Source organism: Brachycentrus maculatus, unplaced genomic scaffold (genome assembly GCF_059751285.1).
Source record: "Brachycentrus maculatus isolate JH-2025_06_01 unplaced genomic scaffold, ASM5975128v1 h1tg000216l, whole genome shotgun sequence".
Taxonomy (NCBI): domain Eukaryota; kingdom Metazoa; phylum Arthropoda; class Insecta; order Trichoptera; family Brachycentridae; genus Brachycentrus; species Brachycentrus maculatus.
The window spans coordinates 847,501-865,000 of record NW_028280967.1 but is presented as its reverse complement, the minus strand read 5'-3'; the positions used below and the strand labels follow the sequence as shown (position 1 = coordinate 865,000).

The 17,500-nt window shown below is 32.8% G+C and overlaps 1 protein-coding gene across 1 annotated transcript in view; it reads left to right on the top strand.

Annotated features, from left to right (window-relative positions):
- The first annotated feature begins 3,829 nt into the window (after positions 1 to 3,829).
- The window catches only part of LOC148306966 (uncharacterized), a 124,538-nt gene continuing 110,867 nt past the window's right edge, over positions 3,830 to 17,500 (top strand). The window contains exons 1-2 of the mRNA XM_088264131.1: positions 3,830 to 4,556; positions 16,768 to 16,869. Of these exons, the coding sequence (XP_088120257.1) occupies positions 4,527 to 4,556; positions 16,768 to 16,869 (132 nt within the window). The 5' untranslated portion in view covers positions 3,830 to 4,526. The remainder of the gene's footprint in view (positions 4,557 to 16,767; positions 16,870 to 17,500) is intronic.

Here is a 17,500-nt window from a genome sequence, read left to right as displayed (position 1 = left end):
ATAGTTTCTTTACCACTACATTACCATTTTCGTTAAACAAATATAAGGGGTGGTTGGGAAGTTGGACCATAGGCATCAACAAATAGAGCCGCCAATAATTTAGCAATGACACAAACACTAAAATAACTCCATCGTTTCTGTGACGTCATTCATTGCCAACTTACGAAAATAATGTTTTTTCGAAGGCACGATCGGGTGTTATAAACACAAAACGAGTCTATTACAATCCTTTATAGGTTGAGTATGTTAAATTAGATATTCCTCCCGTGTGACAAAGATCCATTGAAAGAAGTAAAAACAACTAGTTATTACAGTAAATTGATTGGTCAAAATGAACGCTTGGATCAGGCGAACTCACATCGCCTAGGAAACTGAAAATAGGTATCGGCCAGTGACATGTTTATACGCGAACGAGTCGAGCAGATTTCGACCAGATTTTAAAATAGATTCGTAAACAAATGATTCATCCAATATGTGAATATCCGATATGTGAATCCATTTTGTTTTTCCTCCCATCTGTCATTGTTTATTATGGAACTTATTTCAGTATTTCTATATGGAACAAGGTAGCCGTGACCCGATACAAGAAAATTATGATATTTCTCAAATCGTTTAATTTTAAAACGATATTTCATACGTCATTTTCACTAATCTTTTTTATAACGTTTAGAGTGTTTCAAATACTTATATATAAATAATAATAATATTAATGAAACCCTTATCCGCACCCCAATGGTGCATAGGGCACTGCTTCATATAAATTATGATATTTCTGAAATCGTTTCATTTTAAAACGATATTTCATACGTCATTTTCACTAATCTTTTTTTATAACGTTTTGAGTGTTTTCAAATACTTATATATAAACAATAATAATAATAATAAAACCCTTATCCGCACCCCAATGGTGCATAGGGGTGCTCATTTCATTCTTCATACATTCAGGCATCTCTTCATTCATTTTCAAACCCTTACACATTCAACAATTTTGTGACTTAGTCTTATTTATATATAATATAAATAAGATTCCGCCTCCGTAGTGTAATGGTCAGCACGCTCGGCTACCGTTCTGGAGGTCCCGGGTTCGATTCCCAAGGGGGGTAAAATAAATATAAGTGTTTTTTTCACTGTCATATTTATTCAATATTACCCTGGACTGGTACCTGAAGCGGAGGGCTGATCACCTTTCCTTCATGTGTAAACGATCATGATAACACTGCGTTTATATGACGCAGTGCCCTATGCACCATTGGGGTGCGGATAAGGGTTAATTTTTATTTTTATTTATAAAGTCTTTATAAGCGCCCTTCACGTAATATTTTACGAAAATGGCGCTATATAAATTATCCAAATTATTATTTATATTATTTATTGTCACTTACCTAAACTGATTTTTACCTAACAAGGATTTGGACACACTAAAATGTTGTGAATATAACTGGCCAAATTATAAGCTGCATAAACACATTTAAATCATATTTTCACGCTTCTCCCAGTATGAGAAAATAATCCGGGTTTCGGACCTTGCGTACAAATAAAAGGGTTTCTGCTAAATAGAAAGCTTACTCAAATCAACCATAGGTACTGCCGCGAACTCGCACGAATTATATCATATATATGATATAAGTCGTGCGTTACACAAAATTTTGTAACTATATAAATAAATATGAGTTACAAAATTAGAAGAGTGTGGTTGTTATTCATGGGTAGAATGGTAAATGTTACACATCGCTCACTCCTTTCAACAATCTCATGTATAAAAAATCGTCAGTTTTCAGTTGTGCATGTTTTGGGAATGCCTAGAAAATGTACTATATCCCAGCAAAAGCGACATATATTTAACTTAATATTTACCCGCTACAGGACAGAAAGTGTTGTTTTTGCATTTTGAAGAAAATGTATCGTTGAATTATTTTTTTAAATATAAGTATTAAATATTTTTCAAATGGAGAAAAAACTTTCAGCTTGTATCTAAAAAGATCTGTTGCACAGTAAAAAGTTCAATAAAGAGCTTGATATTTATTTTTAAATACATTTCATTATGTTTTTAAACTTTAAAAATGATCTGAAAAATCATTTTTTATGTATGACGTTGTTGAAAGGAATGAGCGACATGTAAAAAGTTATAACTTAAACAAGCCCATGACAGATTGTAAGCCCTGTAAAAAAACAGACTTCATAAATATAATGAAAAATGAACTAGATAACACTCCATCAATGCGATACAGTGCCCTGAGCACCATTGAGTGCGGATAACAGCAAGAAGACGAATAATATAGTATGGGAGTGGCAGACGGTGTTAGTATTGAGGAACAGGAGTACATGAAGTGTGTGTAGGTATTCGGCGAGTACACCTTGTAATGGATAAAGGGGGATACGCGTGTGTGGGTGATGTTTTAAAATTACCCACGACTTGTCTGTGTGTGTGGGCGACGAGGGTGGAACGCAGGTCGATAAGGGGTGCGCGCGCATAGGGTGGGTTCGAGACTCGCGGTGATATCACGAGGGAGTATTGAATAAAATATAGCAGCTGTTTTTATTATTTATTTATTTTTGTTGCAAAAAGATGATTTTTTAATTATTTTTTACTTATTTGTATACATTTATTTTAATCACAATTTATACATACGTATTTAGAACTTTTTTTTTGCAGAGACCCACCAAGCCACCTTGTGTGTCTTGTCGGTGGAGATTATTATTAAAAAATTGATTATTTAAGTATTAATTGCCGAAATAATAAATAATCAATAAATTTATTGATTCGGCGTTTAATTTGTAGAACTCCATTTTAATTTATGTATTAATTTTAAATCAAACACAGATTTTGAGTCTACCAAGTTGTATTTTATTGTTAAAAAAACACATAAAAATTTATATGGTGACAGTTCTTTCGCCTAATTATGGCATTTTCAAACGAATGAAACAAACGTTCGTTTGAAAATGCCGTAACTAAGCAAAACAATTGTAACAATATTATTTTTTATGTGTTTTTTTTAACAATAAAATACAACTTAGTAGACTCAAAAGAATCTGTGTTTGATTTTACAATTATTACATAAATCAAAATGGAGTTCTACAAATTAAACGCCAAATTAAAAATCAATTGATTATGTATTGTTTCGGCATTATCTTTGTGGTAAGACATGATTCAATTGTAAAAAAAAAACACTATTTTTTTACTATTTGTATTTTTTTATAATAACGACTAGTTTCGGAAGCTATGCTTCCATCTTCAGGTCTAAATATAAACTGACTTAGTTTATATTTAGACCTGAAGATGAACTGTCCTTCCCCATTTAACGACATCCTCGATCTCACATATTTATCTCTTATTCTGGTATTTCTTATTCTCGTAGACTCTTGCCACATATGATTTTTAGAGTTTTCATTTCTAACACTCTTAGCGCGTTTAAATGAAATCTTAAATTAGTAACGCAGTTTTCTCCAATAAAGAGTCTAAGCTCTTCGGCTGTCCAAACTCAAAGTAGAATCTACTTAGTCCAAAAATGCAAAAAAAACGTACTACAAAAATAATGTCCCTTACTGTGTTTTAAGTTTGGACAGCCGTCTTGTGCTTGGAGAGGGACTTGGATGGGGAGAGGTATTATTTATTGTTTTTATTTCTTAGTAATATAATTTGTTTTTATTATAATTGTTTTTTGTGTTTTTCTTTTCTTAGATTAACATGTATGTAATTCAATTAATTAATTTTTTAGCATTTTAATGTTTTCAATTTTTTTTATTATTATTGAAGTTGTTGGTATTCCTTTTATGCATCCCCTCGAATCATCCCTTGATGAAATAATCACGCTTGCGCAAACAATTCTTCGGGGTAGCACTTGTTACAGCAGTCAGTGAAAATTCGAACACCATTCGGGTGTTGTGAAACCGATTTCCATACTTGCCGAAATGTCAGAAAAACCCAAGATGGACACAGATCTTTAGAGCGCGTCAGAAAGTGCCATCGGGACAATTTACACAAACTTATCACGAATATTACTAAGTACTATTTAGATTAATAAGTTGTTTTTCAATACTGTGCGAATATCACAAAGAATATTCGCAAAAAAGTGCCGATATAGTTGAATTTACAGATCTCTGCCGCTGGTAGCGTCATGGCGGCGGTGATACCTTTCTGCACGCGAATCATATGCGAATTACACGCGAATTCATTGTAAAATGTGTGTAAAACTGTGTAATATTGATATATCTACGCCATTTTAGGATTAAAGATAGTTTTTATATCCATTTTGACCTAGGATCGTTTGAAATGCGGGGTTTGATAGCTGTGTCTAGCGCCAGCGGACCAATCGATACGTGAATCATGCCTCGATTCGCCGATCTTGTGGCCCGCGGAAGGCAGTCAGACCTCGGCTTGGCTTCTTCAGGAACTCGCCTGTAAATTCGGAACGTGGTTTTTCCAAAGTCCAAAGGCGGCCAAGCTGTCTAGTTTAAATTGTGCCGGGTGCTGTGGGTGTGTACATAGAGATAGAGGTCCAGACGGGATCCTAGAAAATTTCAACGAGATGACTACCGAAACGGGGAACCAGAGTCAGGTGAGCAAATTTATACAAATATAACTAAAAACTAAGGAATAAAATAACAACTATGTAATTTACAATATTTTGAGTGTGTCCAAATACTTGTTCACAAATCACTCACTCCTTTCAAGAGCGTCATAAATAAAATAAAAACTTGATTTTTCAGGAGAACGTTTTTAAAGTTTAAAAATATAATACAATTTATTAAAAATAAATATCAAGCCACTTATTGAACTTTTTACTGTGCAACAGAGCTTTTTAGGTACAACCTGAAGGTTTTTTCTAGATTTGAAAAATAACTAGTTTATTTTAAAAAAAATACCTTTTCTTCAAAATGCAAAAACAACACTTTTTGCCCTGTAGCGGGTAAATATTATGTTAAAAATATGCCGCTTTTGCTGGAATATAGTACATTTTCTGGGCATTCTGAAAACATGCACAACTGAAAATTGACGATTTTTTATTTATGACGTTCTTGAAAGGAGTGAGCAAAATATGGATTATCTCCAATTAAGAGTTATTTTTTATGTTATTTATTTGGAGTTATTTTTTATAATACTTTTCATCTCACCAAAAGATGTCTCTAGTGAGTAATTCAAGAACAACGTTTTGAAATTGGTTCATATACATAAAGAACTTCCAAGAATTTGAGTAGTGTGGTTGTCAATAATGGGTAGAATTGGTAAATGTTACACGTGTGTAAAGTGATCACTTAAACCAGCCTATGACGGTCGCCAGTCCCGTAATTGCCCAGACTTCCATATTCTTCTTCATCTTTGATGAGATGTCAAAAAATAATATAACTAAATATGTAATTTATTCCATTTGAATTTTATTTGACCAGCAACTGGGTTTCGTCGTAACCGACATCATCAGACTGGTCGGTTACGACGAAACCCGGTTGCTGGTCAAATAAAATTAATGTGGAAAAATTACATACTTGTTATTTTATTCTATAAAATGCAGTTCCACCAAAAAATGACGGTAAAAAACTGAAATCTAATAAACTAAACTAACTAATTAACTAATTGATTATCAGACTTAACCGCAGGGGTAGGCAGAGAGATTAAAACGCCACACTACTATTATTGCAATCATTATTCTCCCCTTACACATTCATGCATCTTCTCATACATATGTTCTAACCCTTATCCGCACCCAATGGTGCATAGGGCACTGCATCGTACTGACGCAGTGTTATCTTGATTGATACTTACATGAAGACCAGTCCAGGAAATTATTAAATAAATATTAAAAATCACTAATATTTATTTTTACCCGTCCTGGGTATCGAACTCGGGACCTCCAGCACGGTAGCTGAACACGCTATCCATTACACCACGGAGGCGGACATACCAGCCCATCATTCCTTATTCCTAACTTAAGAAAAAAACTAATAAACTAAACTAATTAGTAACTAACCATCGCGCTGCTTCTCTGCAGGGTAGGCAGAGAGCATGAAACGCCACACCAATATGTCTTTGCAAATATTCTACCCTTCTTTCACATTTATGCATCTCCTCATACATGTCCACAGGGCGATCATTTCGACTCCTGACCTTCCCACTTTATTATTTAGTATTTGATATACTTTATATACTTTACCATGTGTAGTATTTGATATACTTTACCATGCCAAAATATCCTCAGTTTTCCTCTCCTCCTATCACCAACTAAATACGCCTTTTATATATATTGGCTTTACTGTTCTTTCCTCACTCGTTCGTCCCATATGCTCAAACCATCTCAACACAACTTTCTTGATTTTATCGATAATGCTTATCTCAGCCATGCATTCTTTCCTTATTTCATCATTCCAACGTCTATCATACATCGTTTGTCTGAAAGTTAGACTTTTGACTGCATTCAGTCTACTTTCATCCTACTTTTGCCAACTTCGTGCCTCACGTCCATACGTTACAGTTGGTAGCACCAAGTTGGTAAGACATGAATTACCTTTGTTTGTTTCAATTTAAAATTTTGTTTAAATTATTTATTTAAATATATATTTTAGTACCTTCTTCCGACTCTATTATTCCGACTCTTGGCCTAACCACTCTAAAATATTTTAAATACGTGATAGTGCCAAAATTTTCATGTTCTTCCTCTACTTCTATTACTGTTTCCATGTCCTTTATTTTTTCTGCCCACCCCTGCGGGGAAGCAGCGTGATGGTTAGTTAATCAGTTAGATGGTCAACCCGTATAAATATTCAAAATATAATATTCAACTGGTAAAAAAAAACAATTATTTTATTTATCGTTTTGGCGTTTAATTTGTAGAACCCTATTTTAATTCATGTATTGAATGATTAAACAAACACTGTTTTTTTATATTATTTATATTCAAAGCATTTACTTTGTGGTCAAACATTTTAATTGATATTAGTAATGTTAGTAAATAACCACTCACCGACTACTTCTGTCTACCGGTTTCGAGACGTACCCGTCTCTTCGTCAGGACATACACTACAATTTAACAATCATGCGAACAACACTACACCACACCCACTTAGTACTATTCACATACACTATCACTACACATGCAAAACATGCAGAGCGAGTTGTTAGTCCCACCATGCTTTTGGGAAACTGGTGGGACTAACAACTCGCTCTGCATGTTTTGCATGTGTAGTGATAGTGTATGTGAATAGTACTAAGTGGGTGTGGTGTAGTGTTGTTCGCATGATTGTTAAATTGTAGTGTATGTCCTGACGAAGAGACGGGTACGTCTCGAAACCGGTAGACAGAAGTAGTCGGTGAGTGGTTATTTACTAACATTACTAATATCAACTGTTTTTTTAGTCTACCAAGTTGTATTTTATTGTTGAAAAAAGTAAAACACGTAAAAATCAATTTTGTGACAATTTTTTCTCCTAGTTATGACATTTTCAAACGAAAGATCCGTTTGAAAATGCCGTGACAATTGTTACAAAATTGATTTTTATGTGTTTTTTTAAACAATAAAATACAACTTTGTAGACTGAAAAAATCAGTATTCAATTCAACATTTAATGCATAAAAACAATTGTTTTATTTGTGATTTTAATTACTGTACATAACAAACGAGACGTCACAAGAACCATGAACAACTATGGCGCCATATTCAAATTATCCTTGACGGATAACGAAACCACGAAACTTTTGCCGAAAACGAATTATCGCGCCAATAAAATTATCCGTTCCTGGTCTAGAATTCGATCGCTAGGCGAAAGCACGTTGTTTCGCTCGAAATGTCCGCCCCACACGCGAAAATACAGACCCTCCGTGACTGTACGTCATAATCACCCTTCCATACAACGCACTGTAACACATAATACCTGACAACCATTGTTTCCTTTCCCTGTATGGTACGAGGAAACGTGATAGTATCTCGTGTGTGCTACACGTGTTTCTGAAGCGTGTGGTATGACGGCAGCTCAAAATTGTTTGGTTTAAAATATTTAACGGTTTAAAGCCGATTAAAACCACTTTTGGTGGTTAAAACATTTTTTTTTGTTTTTTTATTTAATTTTTTTATTTAAACCTCGTTCGGTAGTTTAAACCCAACAATTACAATGCAAGAAATGTCGGCCTGAAGAGTACAGGTTTATGAACACTAAAATAAATAGGTTTTAAAGGCAGTCAGCGATTAAAACCTATTTATTGGTTTAAACCATTTATTAATACTTTTCGTGGTTATAAACTGATTTAAAATCAATTTTTGTGGTTAAACAATATAAAACCACGTTCGGTAGTTTAAAACGTTTGAACCCAATAAAACAATGGAAAAAATATTGGCCCAAAGAGTCCACTAATAAATTGCCTTGAAGGGTCAACCAAACATATAGCAAGCAGCGATTAAAATCTATTTTAGTGGTTAAAAACTATTTTAAACAACTTTTCATGGTTATAAACCATTCTAAAGCCAACTTCGGTGGTTAAAACATTTAAACTAGTATTTCGGTTCAACACAGGTAATGCCTAAAGAGCCAAAATACAGATAAATCATATGTACATGTTTATTCAAGAAAAAAACCTGTTCGGTGGTTTAAAACGGTTGAATCCAACTCATACAATACGATACATGTTGGCCTGAAAATCACACTAATAAATTGCCTTGAAAGGTCAACCTAGCATTTATATGGTCTATGGCAATGATACTCAACCTTTTTTTTCTTCGGGCCGCATACGTATATTTGTAAAGCTACGCGGGCCGCAACACTATACTGGTATGACAAAAAAATCATGAAACCCACCACCCCCGTTTTTTTGGAAAACCATTTGAGATATATAAAAATATGACCAAAACAGAATAATAATATCGCGCATATTTGTCTGTCAAATGTTTGTTTTTTGGGAATAAATCTAGCGTGTGCAGTAGCAACACTCTTATACCAGATCTGATGTTGACACGACAACGACCATCCTCTTCGGGTTTCCATGTCTGTACGTCAAAGTCGAAATAAATCTCAAGATATACGATTCTATATTTAAAGAATGCCAGATTTTGTAAATCATGTTCCTGATAATAAATGTGTTGGGGGCATTTATTATCAGGAACATGATTTCACATGACATGATGACATGACATCACAAAAAAGCTAGGCGGGCCGCAGGTTGAGTATGGCTGGTCTATGGTATATGGTCAGCGATAACCAACTTTTCGGTATGGTAATTTTTCTGAAATTTAATGATGAAAAGTTTTAATTTATTTTCAATGAAATCAACTGCTTCCAATTTTATTTTATTTTAATTTGCCTAAATTATTACAGTATTTAAATTAAACATAAAATAATATTATTAAAATCCTAACGTAACGTACCATACTCTTAATTTATTTTTTGGTAAAATAAAAATATCTAATACTATTATTTTTGGTAATCGTTAGTTAGTGTCGCGGACTCTCAAGTCAGAGTTTCTAGGTTCGAACCCACTCTACCACATTTTGATACCTATTTCTAATAATGAGCCGCTTAGGCTCACAGAAATAGTATGAAATTTAAATATTTGTGTAAATAATAAAAACACAAGTATTTCTTTTACAACGATCAAAGAAAACACTTGTTTTTTACCACTTGAGTTTTATTATGGACTACATGTTTCAGAAGTTAAACTTCCATCATTCAGGCCTGTATAATAACGTTATTATACAGACCTGAATGATGGAAGTTTAACTTCTGAAACATGTAGTCTATAATAAAACTCAAGTGGTAAAAAACAAGTGTTTTCTTTAATCATTGTAACATGTCTTACCACAAAGTTAATGCCGAAACAATGAAAAAAGTATTTCTCTTAAAAAAAAAACTTTATTCAAAAAATTTTAAACCGCTTTTACCAAAATTGATTTCCAGTAACTTATCCATGCGACTTGTTATTACAGGGAAGGGAAACACGTATAATTTATATTATGGGTGATCATGTGTTTTCAAAATGCGATGCTTGAACTAGATATTATATGCTTTGCTAATTCTATGAGAAATTCTATTAATTTATCTTAAGGCTTACTCAAACATAGAATTCAGTAAACGGCCGGCTGCTTGAGAGGCCATACGTCTCTCTACGCAAATTTTCATAAATGTATATTAAAATTAGTTTTAAAAAAAATTTTGAATTTTTTTGTTCCTATTTTTTAATTCCTTTCAATAACTGTTTTCTTTTCAAAACCATATTATTCGGTTTTGGCCGTATGTAAAAAAAATACTTCATATCTGCTTTCCTTATTAATTTGCTTTTTGCTTTCGTAAATACATTTCTACTTGATACTTATATATTTTCAAACTTCAAAACCTCATCCACACCCAATGGTGCATAGGGCACTGTATCATATGAACGCAATGTTATCTTGATCGTTAACACATGAAGGAAAGGTGATCAGCCCACCGCTTCAGGTACCAGTCCAGGGTAATATTGAATAAATATTGGAGTGTAAAAAAGACCCTCCCCCCTTGGGAATCGAACCCGAGACTTCCAGTACGGTAGCCGATCGATCCACATGTATCTAGATACTGCGGTGGTTATGCTAATGGTCAAATCTAGGACAAATTCCTAAGTATCGAATTCTAATCAATTTCGATCGTTTCATTAATTGATTCGGCAGTCGCTTTGTGGTGTAATCTATCCATTTTTAATTAATGTTTTACTTAGTAAATACTATTATTTCTTAAAATCTACTGTGACACGTGTTTCGATGCATTCCGAATCATTTTCATGGTGTTTGAAAATGATGAATTATGTTAAACATTAATTAAAAATTTCAATTGTGTTAGGTTAGGTACCTTTGCGTAGTTCAAGCATAAACTTATCTTTGAAATTGACAAAGTCCAGTTTTAAAAGTACACTATTTTCATGCGTCTTTCTTCTCATAAAAGTGTGACTCAACACCTCCATTACGTAATAGACTTTAGGGAAGAAATGACGTCATGATATCCTCCCCTCTGTATCACATCAGCCGTATTTACGACTGCGGAACGACCCCTAATATTTCAGCTTTAATTTGCATAATTTTTCCTCACAGCACGAACATACGCACGCTAATTGTGACAATCGAAATATCTACTCGACATATAAATTAGGTTTCTGGCTGTCCGATATTACTGCTCCCTAAGGATACAATGTGTACAGACGTTGGAGACCGCCAAATTATTATATTCATTATTTAAGTGGATATAGGTCACATATCGCCCACTCCTTTCAACAACGTCATATTTCAAAAACTTGATTTTTCAGGAGATCGTTTTTAAAGTTTAAAAATATAATGTAATGTACAATAATTAAAGAAAACACTTCGTTTTTTACCACTTGAGTTTTATTATAGACTACAAGTTTCAGAAGTTAAACTTCCATCATTCAGGTCTGTATAATAACTAAAATATAAAATGTAATTTTTTTCTATAAATAAGGAGAGGGGAAAGTAAGGGGAAGGGGTTAGTCAAGGAACGGAGTTTGAAAACAAAGGAAAAATTGAAAGCAATGGCGAAGAATTTTGAAACAATATATTATTTAATAAATTATTATTAGAATTCAGGTTTTTTTGTATTTCTAAATTTTCAAGATAATTCATAATTTGGCCTTTATATGGAACAAGGTGTAATAATTTTAATTTATAAGAGTGAAATGAGTGATTAGTATCTATTATATGATTTGCAAATTCCGAAAAATAATTACTAACAAGACCGCTATGATGTTCTTTAATTCTAATCTTTAAATTTCTCGCAGTTTGGCCAGTATATTTTCTATCACAATCTCCACACGAAATTTCATAAAATGCAATGTATTAAAAATAAATATCGAGCCACTTATTGAACTTTTTACTCTGCAACAGATCTTTTTAGGTAAAACCTGAATGTTTTTTCTCCATTTGAAAAATATTTAGTATAATTAAAAAATAATTCAACAATACCTTTTCTTCAAAATGCAAAAACAACACTTTCTGCCCTGTAGGAGGTAAATATTAAGTAAAAAATAATACGCTTTTGCTGGGTTATAGTACATTTTCTGGGCATTCCGAAAACATCGGAAAATTGACGATTTTTGATAAATGACGTTGTTGAAAGGAGTGAGCAATATCTGTTTACGCCTAATTTTTTTAAAGAATGTATATCAGATACATTTTTTGTTTTTTAGAATATAAACCGTCCACTACACGGAATTACACAGAATTTTGCCGTCCGGCACGTCAGTTAGCGTTTTAAAACGATGATTGGCTTGGATTGGCTTGTGCTATTGTCCATCTTTCTTCGGATTGGAGCTCTTGATCGGTACGTGAACACGTTGCGCGTAAATTCGATAAACTGTCGTCTGGCGGACGGTAATATTCCGTGTAGTGCACAAGCGCATGTGACCTCTCCGGCAGAATGAATTGTGTTTGCAAATATCCCCTTAGAGCTGAACTCGGAAACATCTAATTCAAATACCAACCGGCTGCGCGAGGGACCACACGTGTCACAATAAAAAAGTAATATTCGGTATTGCGTGTGATGGTGTTACGTTCAACAGATAGCGTTGCCATTGCGATCAATAATATTTTTTTATTTTGCGAAATAAAACATGTTCATTTAAAATGTAATGGGCGTATATATATGATGTGCATGACACATGAATGTGGAAGAGGCGAAGATGCTTCGAAGTTGCTTACAGAGACAGATTTAAAAAAAATGGTATTGCGTGAGATGGTGATAAGTTCAACAGATAGCGTTGACATTGCGATAGAATAGTATTTTATTTTCCATAATGAAACATGATCATTTAAAATGTAATGGACGTATGTATACGAAGTGCTTGATGCATGAATGTGGAAGAGGCGAAGATTGTTTGCAAAGACAGATTCGTGTGGTCTTTTTTTCTTTGCCTACCCCTACGGAGAATTGGCTATTCGCTAATCGCTACTTCTCCAGCTAATTATCGCATATTTATTCGCCCCATGGGAATTGCGTAACTCTCGCGTGTGGCAACATTTAAACCAGCCAAATTAAATTGTTACATGGCAACATTTTCATTTTAGGCCGCACGCGTCAAATATTTAATTTCGTAATAAAATTCAATTAGTCAATTTATTTAGTTGACAAGTCAAGGGTAACAATTGTAGGTAATTTTGTCGTCAGGTCAATACTTAAGATCTTCATATCCTCACTCCTTTCAACAACGTCATAAATCAAAAAACTTGATTATTCAGGAGAACGTTTTTAAAGTTTAAAAATATAATACAATGTATTAAAAATAAATATCAAGCCACTTATTGAACTTTATACTGTGCAAAAGATCTTTTTGGGTAAAACCTGAAGGTTTTTTCTCCATTTGAAAAATATGTAGTATATTTAAAAAAATAATTAAACAATACCTTTTCTTCAAAATGCAAAAACAACACTTTCTGCCCTGTAGCGGGTAAATATTAAGTTAAAAATATGCCTCTTTTGCTGGGATATAGTACATTTTCTGGGCATTCCGAAAACATGCACAACTGAAAATTGACGATTTTTGATTTATGACGTTCTTGAAAGGAGTGAGCATATTTTTAAAGAAATATTTTTAAACTTTAAAAACGTTCCCCTGAAAAATCAAGTTTTTTGATTTATGACGTTGTTCAAGGAGTGAGGAGGAGTGAGCGATATGATTTTTTTTGGCATCTCAACATATATGAAGAAAAATATGATATTTATTTTTCATACATTCTATCATATTTTAACTTTTAAAACGATCTCCTGAAAAATCTAGTTTTTTTTTTAAATAAATGACGTTATTGAAAGGAGTGAGCGATATGTCAGGCAGCTGGTTAATTTGGGTATAGGCAATACATTAGGACCTTACTTACTCCAAACTTAGTTGTTCATCGGCTCCACGTGTATTTTGTTATGTCCTCGTATATTATGATGATAAATTTCTCTGTTAAAAATCGCTTTGCTGTTGCCGTGAGTCAAATTTATTTGCTAAATCTACTACTACTACTACTACTACTACCATCACGCCGTTTCCCCGCAGGGGTAGGCAGAGAGGATGGAACGCCACACTCTTCTGTCCTGACATACACTCCTAGCCTCCTTCACATCCATACATCTAGTCATACATGCCCTCCGATTACGCAGACTTTTGACACCGCCAGATTTTAGGTTCTGATTGATCTGATCGTGCCAAGTCTTTTTCGGTCGTCCACGTTCTGTTTTCCCTCTCAAATTCGCCACATATATTTTCTTAGTCATTCTCTCGCTATCCATTCGCTCCACATGTCCATACCACCGCAAAGAGCTCTTTCTAATCTTATTTGCTAAATCATTTCCATAATTTTATTTTCCCCAATTCGATAACAACGAAGTGCCCTTGAGGGAGCATTTCACGAAAATGCTGCTCCTAAATTGTTATTAAATTCTATTTTTGCTTAGTTTGACAAAAAGTTTGTATAATTCATAAACAAAGTTTAAGTGTTTTTCGTTATCTATCAGGTTTTAAAATTCGTACCCTCGCGTGATACAGAATTTCAATCTTTTGTAAAATAAATCACAGTAGAAATTCGTTATTTGTACGCGATGCAAGTACGAAAAGCGAGTAATTTTTTCGATGAAAAAAAATGCTTTTATCACGCTATTTTGTCGAATTAAATAATATTTAAAAAATACAAGGAAATTGTTACTTCAGGCCAAACTCGCATTAATAAAACATAATAAATAATAATAAAACCCTTACCGCACCCCAATGGTGCATAGGGCACTGCTTCATATAAACGCAGTGTTATCTCGATCGATTACACATGAAGGAAAGGTGATCAGCCCTCTACTTCAGGTACCAGTCCAGTGTAATATTGAATAAATATTAGAGTGAAAAAATCACTTATATTTATTAAACCCCCCTGGGAATCGAACGGAATTGAACCTCCAGAACGGTAGCCGAGCATGCTGACCATTACACTACGGAGGTGGACAGGCGGTTAATAAAACATAGCCGGTCATATACGTAAACATATTGGATTTATTTGTTTTTTAGAATACCATATGTATTAAAAAAATATTTTTGTAAATTTTTTATAACTCATTCGTTACCTTTCAATAACTCTTCTTTTCAAAACCATATACATATTTATTTCGATGAAAAACGTATGTGTGGTGCTGATATGAATATTTTTGTGAAAATTCCATTTTTTTTTTAAATAAAACACAATATTACATCGAGTTTGTTTTATAAAAATAATAATTCAATATGATTTGTAAAACATTCAAATGATATGTTAAACGTCCAATTTGATTTGTAAAACGCCCAGTTTGGTTTTTAAAACGTCAAATTTGATTTACAAAACGTCGAGTTTGGTTTTTTAAAACGTCAAATTTGATTTGTAAAACGTCTAATTTAAAGTGAAAAACCTGTATATGGCTTACCGTAAAAACGATCGTTAATTTTATGAAGGTAATGTGATCACTTCTACGCTGCTCTCAGCTACGGCGAACAATCTCACAAGTGTAGCTGATGGATCGAATATGGAAGCATACGGATAGCGAGACTTCACCCTATATTAGCTTAAATATTTACGTTTTTTCTGTGGAATTATAGCTATATCTTGTTGCTACGAAAACATACGCATTGCGGAAATTTTGCCCTGAGGGCATAAACTTGTTCAGGCATAGTTCAATTACAATTTAATGTCTCCTAACTGAGTTAGCGAAATACGAGTACGTCGTATTTCGAAGAAAGACGAAAACATGTCCCCTTTTCGTCTTGAATTGCGTCGAAAACCCACTTATACGATCGGCCTAATTAATCCCTAAGAAAACAATGTTAAATTTAATAGACTAATTGTGTCGCCTACTTTCAAAATCCGCCAGATCCAGTTTTATAAGATTTTAAAATAAATACTCTATCGGAATGCATGGTTTTATTGTTTAAAAAATTTATACGCTTGAAAACCCCGCTAAAAATACTTAAAAACAGCATTGTATTTCAAATTCCGATATCGCCCACTCCTTTCAAGAACGTCATAATTCAAAAATCGACAATTTTCAGTTGTGCATATTTTCAGAATACCCAGAAAATGTACTATATCCCAGCAAAAGCGGCATATTTTAAACTTAATATTTACCCGCTACAGGGCAGAAAATGTTTTTGCATTTTGAAGGAAAGGTATTGTTTACCTACTTATTTTTTTAAATAAACTAAAGATTTTTCAAATGGAGAAAAAACCTTCAGGTTTTACCTAAAAATATCTGTTGCACAATAAAAAGTTCAATAAGTGGCTTGATATTTATTTTTAATACATTGTGTTATATTTTTAAACTTTATAAACGTTCTCCTGAAAAATCAAATATTTTGATTTATGACGTTCTTGAAAGGAGTGAGCGATATATTCACAAAACTTGCCTTCTGACCCATATCGGCCAATCAGAGAGCGGGGATAGGTCAAAAATTAAGATGACGTCATTATCGGTTTGTTTCTCGTGTTTTTTTAATATTGAAAAATTTTCCAAAGAAATGGGAGAATTCTCTATTTTACAATATTTCATCTAAAGATAGACAAATCTTTGAAACATAATACCCGGAGAATTTGTAATTTTTTGTAAAATCGACTTATATGGATCTGGCGGATTTTGAAAGTAGGCGACAATATTAACCATCACTCCTCTTTCACGCTTCTCCTCAGGGGTAGGCAGAGATAATAGAACGCGGCACCACTTCGACTTTTATTAATTTTTCACATTCAGCATGTTGAATTTCATTTTGAATTTCGTCGAAAACCCACTTACTCATGTTTTGTTTATGTTTTCTTCCAGACGGACGCCAGTACCGCGTTCCTGAGAGCTGCTCGGGCAGGACAACTAGATAAGATATTAGCACTCCTGAATCAGGATGTGGACATCAATGTCAGCAATGCAGTAAGTAACGAAATTAATCTAGCTTTACAACATTTTGAGTGTGTCCAAATACTTGTTCACAAAATCTGGATTATCTCCAATTACAGGAGTTATTTTCATATTATGTTTTTGACATCTCATCAAAGATGAAGAATATATATATATATATATATATATATATATATATATATATATATATATATATGTATATATATATATATATATATATATATATATATGTATATATATATATATATATATATATTTATATATATATATATATATATATATATATATATATATATATATATATATATATATATATATATATATATATATATATATGTATATATATGTATATATATGTATATATATGTATATATATGTATATATATGTATGTATATGTATGTATATGTATATATATGTATATATAAGTATATATATGTATATATATGTATATATATATATATATATATATATATATATATATATATATATATATATATATATATATATATATATATATATATATAAATATATATATATATATATATATATATATATATATATATATATATATATGTATATATATATATACAGTATCTACTCAATGAATTAGGGCCACCCATTATTTTTATGAATACTCTGAAA